General features: G+C 38.3%; 1 protein-coding gene across 3 annotated transcripts in view; it reads left to right on the forward strand.

Moving 5' to 3' along the window:
- rnls (renalase, FAD-dependent amine oxidase) overlaps positions 1-19,332 on the forward strand; it is a 59,554-nt gene that overhangs the window by 6,636 nt on the left and 33,586 nt on the right. Inside the window, exons 2-4 of one of the 3 annotated variants that reach the window (XM_016461399.1) lie at positions 885-990; positions 1,142-1,287; positions 2,497-2,658. In XM_016461399.1, the coding sequence (XP_016316885.1) occupies positions 885-990; positions 1,142-1,287; positions 2,497-2,658 (414 nt within the window). The remainder of the gene's footprint in view (positions 1-884; positions 991-1,141; positions 1,288-2,496; positions 2,659-19,332) is intronic. The other 2 variants (XM_016461400.1, XM_016461401.1) reach the window with 2 other exon arrangements.

Genomic DNA, 19,332 nt, shown 5'->3' on the forward strand with positions numbered 1-19,332 from the left:
TGTAATGCAGTCCCATGTTGACTGCATCATCCACAGACCTGTTTGCTCTGTAGGCAAACTGAAGAGGATCCAGCAAGGGTCCAGTGATGTCCTTCAGGTAGGCCAGGACTAGTCGCTCAAATGACTTCATAACCACAGACGTGAGAGCGACAGGCCTGTAAGCATTAAGTCCAGTGATTTTGGGCTTTTTGGAGACCGGAATGATGGTGGAGCATTTGAAGCAGCAGGGAACTTCACACAACTCCAATGATCTGTTGAAGATCTGTGTGAAGATGGGGGCCAGTTGGTCAGATTAAGCGCAGGTTGAATGGTGGGGGAGGAGGGTTGCTGAACTGCACTGTGGGCCTCTATGTACTGCATGCCTTTATAAGTGTTTTACAAGGGCTAATGAGATGTCTCCGACTTTTAGCCTTTCAGTTTTTTTGCAAAGGCAAGTCAATATGTTCTTGTATACTTAATCATATTAAATGTTTTTTTAATCATATTAAAAATATCAATGATTAAAATGTTCCAAAACTCAACTACAAATATGCAAAAATTTTTTTTGATTTTTGTCATTCACAGCTTCCAAAAAATGTTTTAAAGTAGAAAAAAAACATAATGTTATGATGCTTTGAATATATCATATCTGATATAACCACTTATTTACGATATGTATATTGTATTTTACAATATTTACTGTAAAATAATTTTTGCAAGTTTGTGCAATAGTAGTGTAATTACTGATGTTTTATGTATTTACATTGATGCTAAATCAATGTATGTTTTCATTCAGATGTTTCGTTTATCTATAATAATTAAAAAGCAGCATTTTATGTGTCATATTGATTTGACCTGGTGATATTTTGAATAGATGGTGAAGATATTTTGCATTTATGTTATAGGGGGGAGAATGTCCACAAGCAGAAGTCCAAATGATCCTTCATGCACAGTTGATCTTGGTGCTCAATATATAAGTGCCACACCGTACTACGCTCGTATTCACAGCAGGTAGGCTTCCTCTCTGAACTATAGCTGATCTGTTATAGTGTCAGTCTCATGAGTTTAAAAGTTTCAAGTTTTTTTTTTTTCACTTTGATTACATGAAAATAAATATTTGGGTCTTGTAGTGACTAATGCTTTTTGGTTTTTGTATTTTTAGTTTTTATGAAGAACTCTTAGCACAAGACATTTTAAAACCTCTTGTTGCTCCTGTTGAAGGCATGATGTTAAAGGAAGAAGAAATTGTGAACTATGTGACACCCCACGGAGTCTCATCCATCGTCAAACACTATCTCAAAGAGTCAGGTAGATCATTTGTGTTTAACTACCTCTGCTGATTTTTTTCTTCTGGTTTTGCTTCAAGTCATACTGATATACGCTACTATTCAAAAGTTTGGGGTCACCAAGTTTTTTTTTTTAATTTTATGAAATGAATACTTATTCAGCAAAGATGCATTAAATGACAGTATATTAAAATAGAAAACAGTTCATTTAAATTGTAACAATATTTCACAATATTACTGGATTTACTGTATTTTTAATCAAATAAATGCATCTTTGGTGAGCATAATAGTCTTTTAAGTCATGCAAACTGTTTTCCATCAAAAATGCCAGGCAATTTGTTATAATAAAATGTCTACATTTTATTTAAAACATGTATTAAAATGGCAAAAATAACATTTGCTGCAGCGTTTTCCATCAGGGCAGTTTCACACAGAAATGCTTTTTATATATTTACACAATCAGAGAAGCAAGACTGATTTAATAACCGATTTTATCACTGTTCATAAAGCAGCTGTTTTTCATCAGCTGTTTAATGACAGAAATGTGCTGCCAGAAAATTATTTTTGGGTCAGCAAGTTTTTGATTTTTGAGTCATCCAGCTGTTGTTCCTTCTAAATGTTACCTTTTTAGAAATCTTTTTAGAAATGTCTGATTTCCTAGAGAGAGCGCAGTAGAATTTGGCCAGACCATGCAAACTGATTTATGAATTCAAGAGTCTTTAAAAACAGTTCAGGGTGTTTTGATATTGTGCAAAGAACAAAAAGCAGCAGTCAGATGGAACTGCTTTAATGTGTGCAGCAACATTGAGAAACAACACAGTTATTTAAAGATCAGCAAAACAGTAAGGGATTTACGTGAAAAGTGAATTATGTGTATTTGCACTCTATTTATCACCATTGCCCTGATATTGATATCATATACTGCTGTCAACATTGTTCTGTCACCTTATGCCTTTTGTGATTAACGATGTGTTAATTCACATAAGATGTAGGCCTATTGTAACTCTGGGATTGGGTTTCTTTTCACCATTGCTCTTGTATCAGATGAGAGATCATGTAGAACTATTTGCATGTGCTATAAACCAAATCTTGACTTCTCAATGATACATAATCTGACCTTTCTTTCTGTCTGACTTTCTTTCGAATTCTTTCTTTCCCTGTTTTTCTTTTCATCTCCTTTTACTTGTTTTGTTATGTGCAACATTGCCAAATGTGCTCCTCCGCACTCAAGCGGGAGCAGAGGTGCTCTACGACCGACACGTCACTCACATTCACCGGAAAGACACTGGCTGGGAAGTGTGTCGCAAAGGGGGAACGCCAGAGCGGTTTGACATAGTGGTTTTAACCATGCCAGTACCCCAGATACTTCAGCTGCAAGGAGATGTGGAATCTTGTGAGTATATTACCACACAGCCACAAACACATATACTGTACAAACACATGTTGGCCTTAAAATTGAAATACTGTATGACTTTTGGTTTTGCAGTCTGCCATTTTTTCTGTTAAAAGTATCCCCATGAAGTCACATTTTATTATTTTATATAATAAAATATAATAGAGCTGAACTGACATTTCTAATAAAGAAATATTCCCATTAATGCAAATTCATAATAAATCTGTTTCTGAGTTTAAGGGCCAGGTTTTTTAAATAGGGCAAATTAGGGGGAGTGGCCTAATTCCATAAAAGCGTGGATGGGAGGGGAAAATTCTGTGGGTGATTTACTGACAATTCGCACATTGGGGAACACAGACGCAACATCTCATTTCCATAATGACCAGCGCAATCTACCAAGAGCAGCGCAAATTACAGCCTGCTTTAGACATGCTTTTTTGGGGCGTTAAATAATGGTGCAAATACCAGTAATTTGACAAGCGCAAACATTTGTAAATCGTGTTGCGTGATTCATTATAACCCTCTCCTCCCATAAATTTTGTGTCCTCGAGGGTGAGTAAAACAAGCTAATTTAAATTTTTTGGTGAACTAACCCTTTAAGACATGCTTTTTTTGCGCGTTAAATAATGCCGCGAATACCATTGAATTGACGAGCACAAATCTTAGTAAATCACATTGCATGATTCATTTAAATACTCTCCTCCCATAAATTTACCGATCGAAAGGGAAACTCCTACAAATGCATATTCAGTAAGGTAAGTCGCAAAATAACTGATCGGTCTCGGTCCGATCACGATCTCGTTCCGGCGTGGGGGGTGGTGGGTCTGTCTCCATGCCTTTTCGGTGCAAATTTCCCACTGCGTGTCCTTAGTAATCCTGACAGTAGTTTTTAAACGCCAAATGAGGTTTTGCACTGGCAGAAGCTAATAGTAAATCGGGCCCTTAGTATTTTTTTACCTGCCTGGATCAGAACATACCTTTGATGCTTAACCATTTTTGTCAGCCATTTGAATTGGCTTTGTCTTTAATTCAGACACACACACACACACACAGACACACAATCAACTTTGCTAGGGTCAAAGGTCATCTCCTATTGTGGTTTGGACGTGTCTTCATATCCTAGATGCTTAAAAATGTGTAAGCCATCTGTCATGTTGACCCCACCTTTGGTTTTCATGCAATTTGCCAAAAATCAACTCTTTGAAAAAGTGTCATTAAATAGAAAATCTTTATTGTAGTTTGTAAAGCACTAAAATGTGAGATACATGGGAAGTTATTAATTTTATGACTCAAATTTTACTCAATATTGAAGACATTTCTTCATAGCTGATTTGTAGATTTTTTTATCTCAATTACTAGACTGTTGCAGCACCGAACATTTTACCTTCAAAAGGGTTTAGTTCTTTCTGCTTTCACACAAATCTTTATTGTTTTTCATAGTGTTGATTTTTAGCAAATTGCATGGAAACCAGTAGGGTCAAATCCAACACCAAAGTTGTACACAGTTGTTTAACATAACAGGTGGGTTGAACAATAGCCAGATTGCGTGTTCAGTAATCTCAGATCTGCTTTCAAATGCACATGTCCACCTCTCCTTTACATCCATTCACACTTTCCCTGGGCCGGTGGGCTTCAGAGACCCCATATCGTCATCTTAAACTGTTTTCCAGCTGCCTCACGGCTGCAGGTTAGCATCAGGGTCCAAATTGGTATTCTCAGTATGACGTGTTTGAAATGGTAAAACATAAGTCCTTAAGTAGAAATATGGAAATGGAAGAGTCAGATCTGGGCCTTCTGGGTGTTGGAGCTTCTGAGAAACTGTGAATAATGCAGGGTGTGAGGAGAAAGTCACAGGCTCAGAAAAAGAGCTGCATCGCAAATTAAGGGATGAATGAAAAATGGAATGAGACAGCTGAAAATGGTGGAGGAGTCGCTAGCGAAAAAACGGCGCTCTAAATGGTTGTGGTGTCACGCACAGAGCAGCAGAAGTAGGGCAGAGGCGGATGGGTCTCTACGCCATTGATACGCTATGAAACAGCTGCGCTGGAGCAGCTGAAAAATTAATCTGAAGTGTTCTGGATGGAGATGGAGGCCATGTGATTAATGTCACAGTGCAGTTGCACAGGACTCCTCATAACTGAATGCAAGAAGAGGGTCGAAACTGTAGGAGGGCCATAAGATGTGAACAAAATTTTAAATTAAAAAATTCATGCACAGATTGTTGGCCAGTTTTCTTCTTAAATTCCCATTCAGAGTTGGAGGTGAGACTTTTTTCCATAGAGATTATGTTGATTTATTGTTTGGCAGGCTAAAGTCAATGTAGGCTCTCATTTAACTGCTTCTCTGTCAAATCATAGTTATTTTAAAGCCACTTCAACAAGACATGGCTTTTTGGACTCTTTTAAGTGTTATTCTGTTTTGTGTCACGACTGGTTTTACTGTGAGAAAACCCATGTGTTCAGAAAAACACTGCTCCTGGGAGACATATTACAGCCATTTCTTGAAATTCCTTAAACCCTTCTGATCTTTCATTTTTAGTGGGCTGTGTTTTTCATTTGTGACTTTTTTTTCTCTCTTCTGAATACATCTTTGTTTTCCTATAACATATCATATTCGGTTGGAGATTTTATAACCTTTTGTGACCTAGCTGAATCTATATTCTTTCATAATTTTAAGTAAATGAGTCATCTAGCAGAGGTGTACTTTATATATTTGGCTTCTTCATAATTTAAGATTTAGTTATAGTGCCTTTGAGACTTTATGACAGAGCTGATTGTCCAGGGCAAATTTTTAAATTTGTGTAATTTTTAAACTACAGCATAGGCCAGATCAAATATACTATCATTCCAAATTTTGGGGCAAGTAAGATTGATTGATTGATTGAGTGATTGATTGATTTAAAGAAGTTAGTAGTCTATTTTTATTTTATCATGGTTTTTACAAAAATATTAAGTAGCACAATTGTTTTCAACATTGTTAATGAAGACTGCTGAAAATTGGCTGAAAATATCACTTTGCCATCACAGGAATATATTAACATTTAAAATGTTTTTTTAAAATTGTAATAATATTTCACAATATTACTGTTTTATTGTATTTATGATCAAATAAATGCAGCTTTGGTGAGCATAACAGACTCCTGGGAGACATATTACAGCCATTTCTTGAAATTCCTTAAACCCTTCTGATCTTTCATTTTTAGTGGGCTGTGTTTTTCATTTGTGACTTTTTTTTCTCTCTTCTGAATACATCTTTGTTTTCCTATAACATATCATATTCGGTTGGAGATTTTATAACCTTTTGTGACCTAGCTGAATCTATATTCTTTCATAATTTTAAGTAAATGAGTCATCTAGCAGAGGTGTACTTTATATATTTGGCTTCTTCATAATTTAAGATTTAGTTATAGTGCCTTTGAGACTTTATGACAGAGCTGATTGTCCAGGGCAAATTTTTAAATTTGTGTAATTTTTAAACTACAGCATAGGCCAGATCAAATATACTATCATTCCAAATTTTGGGGCAAGTAAGATTGATTGATTGATTGAGTGATTGATTGATTTAAAGAAGTTAGTAGTCTATTTTTATTTTATCATGGTTTTTACAAAAATATTAAGTAGCACAATTGTTTTCAACATTGTTAATGAAGACTGCTGAAAATTGGCTGAAAATATCACTTTGCCATCACAGGAATATATTAACATTTAAAATGTTTTTTTAAAATTGTAATAATATTTCACAATATTACTGTTTTATTGTATTTATGATCAAATAAATGCAGCTTTGGTGAGCATAACAGACATCTTTCAAAAACATTTAAAACATCTTACCAACCCCAAACTTTTAAGCCATAGTAATGTGACTAAAAAGATTTAGAAAAAAAGCGTTATATTCTCTGAAATGATGGTACCAACCAACACATAGATAAAACGTTCATTTTGTCTTCATTGTCCTGTTTGCCATGATGTCACTGTGTTAGTGGTTCTATTTGTAGTGGCGGCTGCTGGACAGTTGGGGGCAGCAGGCAGGTATGAACCACTGGCACTTGCAGAGATGCAATCTGGAAATAATTTTCACAGATTGGAGCTGCATGCTCAAAAAAATGGATGCCTCACACTTCGTGCTTCATCACAGCATGATTCCACAGAAGTGTCTATTGACCTCAATTTTTAGGTCTTTAGGTCTAATTTGTGTGAAAATAATTATGAATGCAAAAGCAAATTGTTTGGAATTGTTTTAATGCTGTTTTTAGAGGTTAAAAGAATGCTATAAGAAACTCTAACACTAAATTAAGAGATTATGTTTTGCTTTTAGTTTACTTTCATTGTTCACTCCAATATTTGTATATATTTGCCCTCTTTGTCAGATAAGAATAAGAACAGCCTCAGAAAAACAATCCGCAGATAATAATAAAAAACCAACAATGACTATATTTTATATCATAGACTTGCAAAGATATTTATTGCAGGTTATTATTGTAAGTTGTATTTTTGATGAAGTAGATCATTCTTCAATGTAGCGGCATAGTGATTCACATTATAATGATTCATATTCCACATGAATTTTGTGTATTCTTGGCTTTTAGCAAGGTTTGTTTATATGTTTTGCGGTAAAATGCAAATATGACACTATTTGTTTTACATACATTTTGACAGGATTTTCGGGGGTTGATCTTGAACAGTTCTTTATATGTCTGTTCCATCCACTCATAGTTTGTATGTGGTTATACAGTATTAGCAGAATAGCCATAGAAACCGATGAAATCCAGAACAACCATATTTCTTTTAATCTGAATGCAGTGACAATCACGTCCTTACAGCCCTGCCCTTCCATTCAATGGACTTTGGTTTTCCCAGTGGCTTTCCATGTGCAGGGGAAATGAGGAGGAAATATGAGCATATATCATTTGCAAAAGATGAATGAACTCTATGCGTGCTGCTGGGCTGTGGCGTGCCTGATGTGGATCGGAGCCCTCCCTGGACTTGACTGATTTGTTTCCTCTAATATATTACTGAACATTTCAGGTTAGTGGTTTGACTGGGGTTATGGAACATACGTTTGGGCCAGAGGTGCTTTGCCAACTCTGATGCGTTCAGTTGCAGCCGACTTCCTGACAGATTCTGCTCGCTTCTTGGCCAGAAATTCCCCTCCTTAATGTTTGGATGTTTTTTGATCATATTCTGCACCACTTTCTTCCTTAATTCTTTCATTCTAGCTGTCTGCTGTCACTGACATGCTCCACCAGCTGCCAAAAATTAACATGAGAGTGGAATGCAGCTTTTGTGAGCGCTGGCACAGTCCCTTTGAATTGGAGTGACATAACATGTTTGAGTGCTCTCTCAGACCTCTGATTTCCTCCATAGTAACTCCACAATCACTTCAGGGACATTTTCTAGCGTAGGAAACATGCCACACGCATACACACACACCCTAACCCTGTACTTACACAAACTAAGGAGTGCATTTTTTAACATAAAACACTGGGTCTGGCTCTTCCTGCACATCAGAGGATGTAATCTATGACAGGTGGTTGGGCCTGTTCTCCAGCGACACAGTAAGAGGCTGAATAAGTACATTTCAAAATTAGAATCTGATCAGTATTCACTTCCACTTTGGCAGGCTTGCTTAAGTCTATGCAGAACCATTTCTGCTTTTGTGGTTAAAGACAAAAAAGGAAGTTAAAAGAAGCTGACCCAATGCCTACAAAAACGGTTTGGATTTTCTGCTCTTTCTCTAGTGTTAAACAGTAAATGCTTCCCAAACCATATTATTGTTCATTATATACACTACTATTCAAAAGTTTGGGGTCAGTAGGATTTGTTTTTGAAAGAAATAATACTTTTATTCAGAGTGAGATTGGAGACATTTAAGGTTACGAAAGATTTCTATTTCAAATAAATGGTGTTCTTTATAACTTTCTATTCATTAAAGAATCCTGAAAAACAAATGTGTCAGTGTTTCCACAAAAATATTAAGCAGCACTGTTTTCACTTCTTTTCTGTTTTCAGAATTTTAAATAATAAGAAACGTTTCTTGAGCACCAAATCAGCGTATTAGAATGCTTCTGAAGGATCATGTGACACTGAAAACTGAGTAATGGCTGCTGAAAATTGACCATCAAAGTCAAAAAATGACATTTTAAAACATTAAAGTAGAAAATAGCCATTTTAAATTGTAATAATAGGCTATTATATATTGCTGTTTTTACTGTATTTTTCATCAAATAGATGGAGACTTCTTTCAAAAACATTATCAAATCTTACAGACACTTAACTTTTGAACTATAGTAATGTACTTCCATGTGCTCATTCTCTGCTGTGAAAGTGGGGCATATTTCTTTTTAGACATTTTTATTTTATTGATTGATCAATTGATTGTTATATATTGTCTTCACGATTCCAAGCAGCTCTTTAGTTTTACAGTCACACTCCCTCCAAAGTTTACGTTCCCCTTCCAAGTGCTGAATGACCACATTTAACTTCTTTATATGAGATTAAAGCTGTGAATCATAACTCCTGATTCACTCAATGACTGTCAGACTCTGTTCCTTGTTTTGTGTATACGTCTACCTCCTTTGCTACGTGTGTTTTCCTGGTTCCCTGAATGTGATTAAAATCTATATGTTTGAATTCCACTCCTCGTCTCCTCGCTCCTTCGTCTCCGTGCTCCTCACAGTAGCGAACGTGACAGAATTCTGGACCAAAACAGAAAAGTAAGCGGCGCCCCTTCTCCTGTGTTTTTGTTTTTGTTTTATAAGTCTTTTGTTTTCCATTTCGTTTCTCCCTGCCAACATGGAGGAACGAGCGATGTTCATCGCTGTGGCTCAGGCGAGCCACGACCCGCTCACCTATGCGAGGGCATTCGTGCCGCTCACCCTTGCCAGCTCCCTGGATGGGGAGACCCTGGTGATGCTGTTCCGGCTCGTGATCACATACCATCGCCCCGCGGAACTCCCAGACACCACCAACCTCGACTGGAAGGAGGCGGTCATCCGGAGAGCCGTCTGGAGAGCCTCCGATCCTGATCCGGAGCCCCTTCGCCGGCCGCGGCATTCTCAAGCCCGCCGACCACGCCTTTCACCCCGAACCTAAAGGGGAATCTAAGGAGGAGAAGGCGGTCGGCTCCAGCCCCAGAGCTCGCTCCCATGTCGGCTCCAGCCCCAGAGCTTGCTCCAGTGTGGGATCCAGCCCCCGAATCCAGCCCAAAGAGGGCTCCTGTTCCCGAGTTTAGCCCACGGAGGGCTCCTGTCCCTGAGTTTAGCCCACGAAGGGCTCCTGTCCCCGAGTTTAGCCCAGTATGGGCTCCTGTCCCCGAGTTTAGCCCAGTGAGGGCTCCAGTCTCCGAGTTTAGCCCAGAGAGGGCTCCAGTCCCCATGACAGTTTATGGGCCACTTCTAAACGCATTTATGCAAACTGCATCTTGATATTTAAGGATGACAAAGACAATATTGATGTCTGGATATAGGAGTCATTGACTCAATTGCCCGTTCTGTTACTCTCAATGAGTGATGGTGTACCCACACCCTTTCCTATTGTGTGCTTTTACTTCCTGTCTGGCCCGTGTGCAGGTCTGTCAGGGTGCACCGAACTTAGCAAGCCTTTGTGCCTATAAGTGATTACGTCATTGTGCTGAAATATGGCATTTTTGCAGCTAACCTCCGTGTGGTCGGCAGTTACACTCGTGTGGATCTTTTCCACAGCCCAGATCCCCTGACGGCCTTGAAACTCTGCTGATGTTGAGAAACATGATTTTTCATTTCTAATGAAATTAAAGCTCTATTTTTGGCAGTCTCTCTCTCTCTCTCATGTGGTAATCAGTCTCCCTGGCTGCATTATTTGATTTGGGGTCTGGCTGTGCGAGATAGGTAGCATGCTGATTATTTCCCTTTTTTCCAGTTGCCTTTAAAGAACAGTTGTTAATCAGCAGATATGATAAAAGGCATGACAGGATGCGTCGTTAAACTTAAAACGGCGCTTCTTTTGTTCCCCGCCACCAAACATAAATATCCAAGCTTTTCGTTTGGCTAGCAATTACCTTGAGCTCCTCCCGTGCTCAGAATACAATAAATGTGTCAAGTTACATCATCCTCCTCTTGGTTAGAGATTCTCTTTTTGTCTCTCATCGAGTGGCTGTCTGGGTCTGCTACTTTCAAGTCTGGAGTGATGTAATCCCTTGTTCTGACTCCTAACAGAAAGGCACGCTTATTTCCCCTGCACTGTCTGGGTGTTGTGCGCTAATGGATACTTAGTCCTCCTCTCTCCACAGCTCTCTCAAAGGCACTCAGGAGACCAAACAATGGAGGCATAGGTTTTTTTTTTCTTTTCTCATCACTCTCTCTCTCTCTTTATAATTGGGTCGCTTAACCCCATCAAAGTAGTGCTTGGTTTGTTCTTGACAGTTGGTGCGGTACCTTTGTTCTGTGAGTCACCTTTTGACACATCAGACTGATTTGACAGATCATGTCCATTTTGAATGAAAATAATGATGGGTAGTGCTAAGACAAAATGTATTTACCATTGGTGAATAAGCAGTTCATTTAGATTAATATGTCAGAATAGGAGTACCACTTAAAAATAAAACAAAGAAATAGTTTATCAGTGTATTCAAAAATAATTAGACAATTTTTAAGTAAATGACATCAATTGACATATTTAAAACAGTTGATTTCATTCATATTTAAAAGTAATTGTTAAATAGTTACTCGTGTGCGATAAATGCAAGAAATACTGCATCTGTAAATGTAAAATATATTTTAAAATATATATTTAAATTGATTTTTCTTTGTGTTTACTTTTATGTTAATGTGGTGGACATCATGCATCAAAAGTGCATGTCTTGAAATTCAGTCATAAATTCATTGGTTCTTTTTTTTGTTAGAATGTTAAAAAAAACAGCAAATGAATAAGAAAAGCAGCTGGCCAATGCAAACTATTTTTTTTACTGTTATTAATTAATTAACATTGTAAACATTAATTTATATGAATGTTTCTACGTCCTTATATTTGTCAATTTGAAAGGTGATTTATAGGTTTTTTTTATTTTTACATTTTACTACACTTTAAACATTAAAGGATTAGTATACCAAAAGTGCAAATTCTGTCATAATTTACAAACTTTTATGTCATTCTAGATCTGTATGACTTTCTACTATGGACAACAAAAGATGATATTTTCAAGGAATGTCTGTGTGTGTGTGTGTGTGTGTGTGTGTGTGTGTGTGTGTTACATAAAGTCTTTAAAATACATTCTTTAATATTCCACGGAATAAAGTAGGTCATACAGGTTTAGAATGGCATTTGCATTTAGAGTTAGCATTTTTGAGTAAACTGTCCCTTTAATTAAATAAATCATTTTAAAGACGACATGAAACAGAAGTTGTTATTGTCTTTTATTTCCTTATTTTGACGTATATTCGAGTGAAACTGCTTCTCAAACAAGAAAAAATCTAGGGCGGGATTTAATTTGGTCCATCAGAAATTGATTGGATCTTTAGATCATTTCCTTTTGCTATTGCTGTTTGCTGTCTTAAGCGAGTGACAGGTTGTCCGAGACACACATCATCAGAGAAGCGAAGAGATGTCATTGCAAGAGGGAGAGGAAGTTATTTTGATTAAAGATTACGAGGGCACATGATAAAACATTAATAATGAGCACAGATCAGTCATGCATAATAAACACTGCATTAATCCATAAGAAAATAAGAATTGTGAATTTTGATTTCATGGTGACTTTAAATATATATATTTTGTCAAAGATTAATTATTGATTTATTTATCTTTTTTAATTAATAAATGGATTTTTTTTCAAGTGAAACTCCAACTGTAGAGAACAGAACTTGTTTAAAGATGTCAACAATAACATACTTCATACACATTTCTTGCAGAAACATGCTTTTTTGCATGCGTTTCAGTGTCTTTATACAAACCTCATTCAGGAAACTCTGCATAAAAAGAGGAAGCTGTAAGGTGCACAAAGCTAAAATTAGAGTCACACCCAGAAAAGAAGATACCATAGTCAAGCATGTGAGAAATTGAGCCCAAACATCAGAGTTGCGAGTGTAAAATCCTCTGTTGCCTGAAGAGGCTCACTGTGACTTCAGAGGCTTGAGATAATCTCACCTCGATGTGCCAAGAGTGAATGCCATTTTTGGGTAGTGCCATGATCTGTATGTGGATTAGAACAGAAGATTAATGAGCAGTGAATTGCTCTCTAAATTAAGAGGAATTTGTGATGCAGAGAAAGAGCTTCTTTTGACAAGGCCGGGAAAGGCTCTGGCTAAGTCGTGCTCCTAATAGCAGTTCCCTTGCCAAGCCATCTTAAAACTGAAATGATCTTTTATGAGTAATGGCGGCTCTTGCACATTTGCATGTCAGTTCTCTGCTTCGTCTGTTTCATCATGCACTCCCGATTTAACATCAGCTATACTGCACAAAAAAAGAACCGTCTGCCCTTATAAAATAGAGCCTGTCCTGTGAGATACTAAAGTGTTATTTTTTTCCGTTTAAATACAGGAAGAATGTGTGTTTTACACTGATTAGTCATACATTTGAGGAAGCTCATAGTACCACATTCTTATAATGATTTTGTAAAAACTGTTTGTACACTCTTCTCTAAGACCCGCCTTAAAATGTTACTTGCTGACCAATCCTGCCTTAGCAACTGTTGTCAACTGCTATTTTGTCAAACAGCCTTTTGTTATTTTTAAAGAAGGCTCGGATCTGTTATAGACGTTACCTTGATTTCAGCAACCCAGGCTCATTGGAAAAACATGCCACTCACTACAGTTTTTAAAAAACAAAAAAAATTCATGGCAGTAAAACTGCAACAACTTTTATTCCTTTTTACACAAATTATGATTACGGGGCAGCTTATTGATTTAATATGACCTCAACCACACTACCATAGTACATTATTTGTAAATTATAATTAATTATTATTATTTAGATTTTTGCATCACATAACCAGCTCCAAATGTAATTGCGCTTTTGATATAGTAAACTTGCTCTGTAGCTCACCTGGTACAGCATTGCACTTGCAATTTGGAGAGCTATGGTATGAGTCTTGTGAAATGTGAGTCATGATAAAAAAAAACACTGTTGGTTAGGTTTAGGTGGTATGTTATTTTCAACCCCGATTATAGAGCACTTTTCACATTTTCGAACTGACGAAATACGTACAACAAGCAACTTAACGTCATAAAAGTTGCCATATTCACATTCATTTGTTTCTGATAAAACTGAACACACATTTAGTGCCACTTCCCTGACATTTCACTTTGAAAGTGTCATAACATGCAAGAAGCTGTCACGCCCCCGGGCTGATCTGTCTGTTCTTCCCTTTTTTCGGTTGTGGGTTCTTGTGTTTACACTTACCATGTGCTTCTGTGTCATCGTGGTGTCTGTCCCTGCCCTCTTGTTATTCCATTAATTATCTTCTTGGCCACGCCATCACCTGCTCAGCATTATGTTAATCACTCCTTCCCTATTTAGTCTCCTCGTGTGTGCTGTCTTGTGTCAGATCGTTGTTTTGTTGTTGTGCAATCTTAGCTCCGACCCCGTCTTGTCTCGATCTTTTGCTGTGCAGATATCTGGCCAGTTTTGTTTTCATCTTTTAGTTTTTGTTTGTCCCTCTCCTTCCTGCTTCCAGGCAGCGTTAACCTCCTCCGGCTCTACCCACGCTCGCGATCTCCGATCGCCGTTTCCGCTGTCTCAGCACTTCCTCGCCTCTCCGCCAGTGCACCCCCAGCTCCCCGCCTCCCTGTCAGTTTGTATCGGTCTTGCATGAGTGGATTTTCCCATTGGAGTTCGTCGTCCAGGAGGCACTATTGGACCTGTTCCTGGCTGCCCTGTGCCTGGATTGTTTTTTGTTGTTTATTTGCCTGCTCGGTTTGCGCCCAGAACAAGAGTTCTAATCAGCCTTCTGTTGGTCTACTTCACCCCTTGCCCATCCCCTCCCACCCCTGGTCACACATAGCCCTTGACTTTGTCACTGGTCTTCCGCCATCGAGGGGTAACACCGTAGTATTGACGGTGGTGGACCGCTTCTCTAAGGCAGCTCATTTCATCCCCCTTCCCAAATTTTCTTCAGCCAAGGAGACTGCTCAAGTGGTGGTTGAATCTTCCAGATTCATGGCCTTCCGGTGGATGTGGTTTCCGATAGGGGGCCACAGTTTGTCTCCCGGTTCTGGAAAGAGTTCTGTCGGCAGATCGGGGCCTCTACGAGTCTGTCGTCAGGTTTTCACCCTCAGACCAATGGGCAGTCCGAGCGGGCAAACCAGGATCTGGAACAAGCTCTCCGCTGCCTGACGTCCCATAACCCGAATTCTTGGAGCCAACAGCTATCCTGGATTGAGTATGCCCACAACTCCTTGCCAGTGGCTGCCACAGGTATGTCCCCATTCCAATGCTCCATTGGTTTTCAACCTCCTATGTTCCCCTCACAGGAGCCCGATGCTGCTGTTCCGTCGGCCTTAGCCTTTGTCCGCCGGTGTCGCCGCACCTGGAGGAAGGCTGAGGAAGCCTTGGCCCGGGTTTCCAGACAAACCAAAGCAGCGGCTGACCGTCACCGAATTCCTGCCCCCCTATGTATGTGGTCAGAGTATGGCTGTCAACCAAGGACCTTCCTCTCCGGGTGGCCTCTCGCAAGTTAGCCCCCAGGTTCATGGGGCCATATCAGATCACCAAGGTGTTGAGTCCGGTGGCGGTAAAGCTCAAGTTACCTCCCACACTTGGTCGGGTACACCCAGTCTTTCATGTTTCTCGGGTCAAGCCTGTGTTTCATTCTCGCCTTTACTCATCTGCTTCTGCCCCTACCCCTCCCCGTCTAGTGGATGGTTCCCGCTCCTGGGGAGGGGGGTAATGTCACGCCCCCGGGCTGATTTGTCTGTTCTTCCCTTTTTTCGGTTGTGGGGTCTTGTGTTTACACTTACCATGTGCTTCTGTGTCATCGTGGTGTCTGTCCCTGCCCTCTTGTTATTCCATTAATTATCTTCTTGGCCATGCCGTCACCTGCTCAGCATTATGTTAATCACTCCTTCCCTATTTAGTCTCCTCGTGTGTGCTGTCTTGTGTCAGATCGTTGTTTTGTTGTTGTGCAATCTTAGCTCCGACCCCGTCTTGTCTCGATCTTTTGCTGTGCAGATATCTTGCCAGTTTTGTTTTCATCTTTTAGGTTTTGTTTGTCCCTCTCCTTCCTGCTTCCAGGCAGCGTTAACCTCCTCCGGCTCTACCCACGCTCGCGATCTCCGATCGCTGTTTCCGCTGTCTCAGCACTTCCTCGCCTCTCCGCCAGTGCGCCCCCAGCTCCCCGCCTCACTGTCAGTTTGTATCGGTCTTGCATGGGTGGATTTTCCCATTGGAGTTCATCGTCCAGGAGGCACTATTGGACCTGTTCCTGGTTGCCCTGTGCCTGGATTGTTTTTTGTTGTTTACTTTTTCCCTTTTTTGAACTTCAAGACTGTTCAATAAATTGACTTTTGGCACCTGCAAACTGAGTCCACGTCTCGCATTGACAGAAGCAACGTAATATAATTTTGCAGTCATGTCACCACAGGCACGTTTTTCCAATGAGCCTGGAAAGCATTTTAGATCATTTTAAAAATGTTGTATTACATCCGGAAAGCTTAGTTGTAGCGCTCCTGAAGTAATTTACTATCATTTAGATTAGAGCCCGACCGATATGGGTTTTTTGGGGGCCGATGCTGATACCGATATTAGGGAGTAAAAAGAGCCGATATCGGTATATCGGCCGATATTCTTTGTGTAGGCTATATTATAGTATAGTATAGTCAAAAGTTTGGACACACTTCCCATTCGTGTGTCCAAACTTTTCGCGCAGCTCCGCATCTGAAGATGCACGAGTTCAGGGCGATTCTAGCCGACCATGCACGTCTGTGCCGGCATTTGTGTGAAACAGAAGCAGTTTGATGTGAAGTTCAAACTCCATCAGGTGCTTTTTGACTTAAAACAATGCATAGTTTTTTTGCATAGTTTGTCCAAGGCTTTTTATTTGAAGTACGTTTTATTTTTATTGTATAAAAATAGAATTAGAATTCATTTAGATACTATTTATACACTATTTGCTTAAAGTTGTCTTGTGTTTGATGCAAAATAAAGCCAATATTTTTTTTTTTTGCACTTTATTTATTAATTTTTCAAACATGTTTAAACAAAAAAAATTAAAACAATTACATAATTATGTATTTTCTTTCCCCACCCCGTTCCACAATCCTGAATTAACAGAAAGTAGAAAAATAATAGATAAATAACCAAACAACCAAATAATTATATGAATAAAGTGAGTGCTTACTATACAAAATAGCGAGATACATTTCAATAATTTGTTATCAGCAGATATCGAAGTCAATTTTGTTAACAAAAGTAAATGTGTTCACAAAAAAAAAATGTCAAAAAATAAAAAAGAAGGGGGGATCACTCAAATGGTCTTTCTGTGTAGATATATAAGCAAGCATGACATAACCAAGTATTTTAAAGTCAGATGGCCTTTCTAAAACTTTAGTCCTATTAATTAGTTAGAAGGTAGGGTCTTCATCTTTTCAAAATATGTAATCATAGGTTTCCAAATTTTATAAAATTTTTGAATGGATCCTTTTTTGACATTTTATTCTTTCTAGTTTTAAATATAATATCAAATCACAAATCCACATTGAAGTTTTTGGTGGATTTTTTGATTTCCATTCCAACAGTATTCTCCTTCTTGCTAATAATGAAGCAAAAGCAAAAACATTTTCCATATTGTTAGTCAGAGGTATTCCATGTTCTGGCACTCCAAAGATAGCAATTTCAACACAGGGTGTTATATTCAAGTTAAAGGCTTCATTTAGTATTTTAAATACAAATGTCCAATAGTTTTTCAGCTTTTGGCAGGACCAAAACATATGAATAAGATCAAGTAAATATGTACTCCTAAGTATTTAAAGCCGGATTGGGAAATATGAAATGGGAGGGATGAAGTTTTAATTTGTAGAGCCAGAGGATTAATGGGAAAGCATACCCTTTTAGAACAATTTAATTTATATCCTGAGAAACCACCAAAGACAGAAAGATTTTGCACTATTTTTGGGACATTTTCAACTGGGTTTGAAACAAGAACAGGTCATCTGCATATAAGGAAACTCTATGTTCTATACCCATTCTCTCAATGCCCTTTCATACATTTTTGAAAGTCTAGATTTAATGTAATATGTACGGTGAAGTATCTTAAATTGTATAAGACTAAGGCGTGCACAGGGAGAGAATCAAGTCTGAAAGCTAAAATTTTGGCGAGTATTTTAACATCGACATTTAACAATGAGATTGATCTGTAAGAACTACACATGGATGGGTCTTTTCCTGATTTTAAAAGCAGTGTTATAAATGCCTCTGTAGGGGTTTGTGGTAATTTTGCATTTTCTAAAGAATTTTCAAACATTTTCAATAGGAGTGGAGCTATTTTGGGCGCAAAGGCTTTATAAAATTCTATGGGATATCCGTCCGGACCAGGGGTTTTGCTACTTTGCATTGCATTTATTGAGTCTATGACCTCTTGTAGATTAATAGGCAGTTCTAGATTTTCTTTTTGCTCCAAATTAATTTTCGGAATGTTTAAACCATCTAGAAACATTAACATATTTGAGGTATCTTCTGGAAACTCAGAAGAGTACAAATTAGAGTAATATTCTTTGAAGGTGTCATTAATTTCCCTGGGGTCCATTGTTAGTTGTTGTGATCTGTTTCGAATCTGTGGAATTAGTCTAGAAGCTGACTGACATTTTATCTGATGTGCTAGTAATCGGCTTGCTTTTCCCCCATGTTCATATAAATTCCCTTTAGACCATAACAAGTACTGTTGAGTCCTTTCAATTGAAAGTTGATCATATTGCCGTTTAAGTTCCACTCTCTTTTTGAATAACTCTTCTGAAGGAGTTAATGAGATGTGGCTATCTAATTTTGCTATGGAATGAAGTGATGTAGAAATACAGGTATCTGCTTCTGCCTTACACCACTGTGTCTCTGGGAAATTATACCAACGCTTGACTTTTTGAAGATTTGCTACCCAGTAATATCCCATAAAATTAGGCAAAGCTAAACCTCCTTGAAATCACTGCCTTTCCAAAAGGTCTTTATTAATTCTTGGGTTCTTCCCTTTCCATAAAAATTATGTTATAAGCTTATTTAATGTACGAAAAAAGGCTTTTGGGATAAAAATTGGGAGGGACTGGAATAAGTATAAAAATTTAGGTAGGACATTAATTTTAATACAATTTACTCTACCTGCTAAAGATAGGTATAATGTGTCCCATCTATGTAGATCAGTTTTAATTTTATTTATAAGGTATTTAAAGCGGAAATATGAAATGGGAGGGATGAAGTTTTAATTTGTAGAGCCAGAGGATTAATGGGAAATGGGAAAGTTTTAGAACAATTTAATTTATATCCTGAGAAACCACCAAAGACAGAAAGATTTTGCACTATTTTTGGGACATTTTCAACTGGGTTTGAAACAAGAACAGGTCATCTGCATATAAGGAAACTCTATGTTCTATACCCATTCTCTCAATGCCCTTTATGGACTGTAGAGATTTAAGCATTATAGAAAGTGGTTCTATCGCTAATGCAAAAAGAAGGGGACTCAAAGGGCATCCTTGTCTTGTGCCTCTTAGTATTGGGAAAAATT

The sequence above is a fragment of the Sinocyclocheilus anshuiensis genome, unplaced genomic scaffold (assembly GCF_001515605.1).
Source record: "Sinocyclocheilus anshuiensis isolate Anshui unplaced genomic scaffold, SAMN03320099.WGS_v1.1 scaffold220, whole genome shotgun sequence".
Lineage (NCBI taxonomy): Eukaryota > Metazoa > Chordata > Actinopteri > Cypriniformes > Cyprinidae > Sinocyclocheilus > Sinocyclocheilus anshuiensis.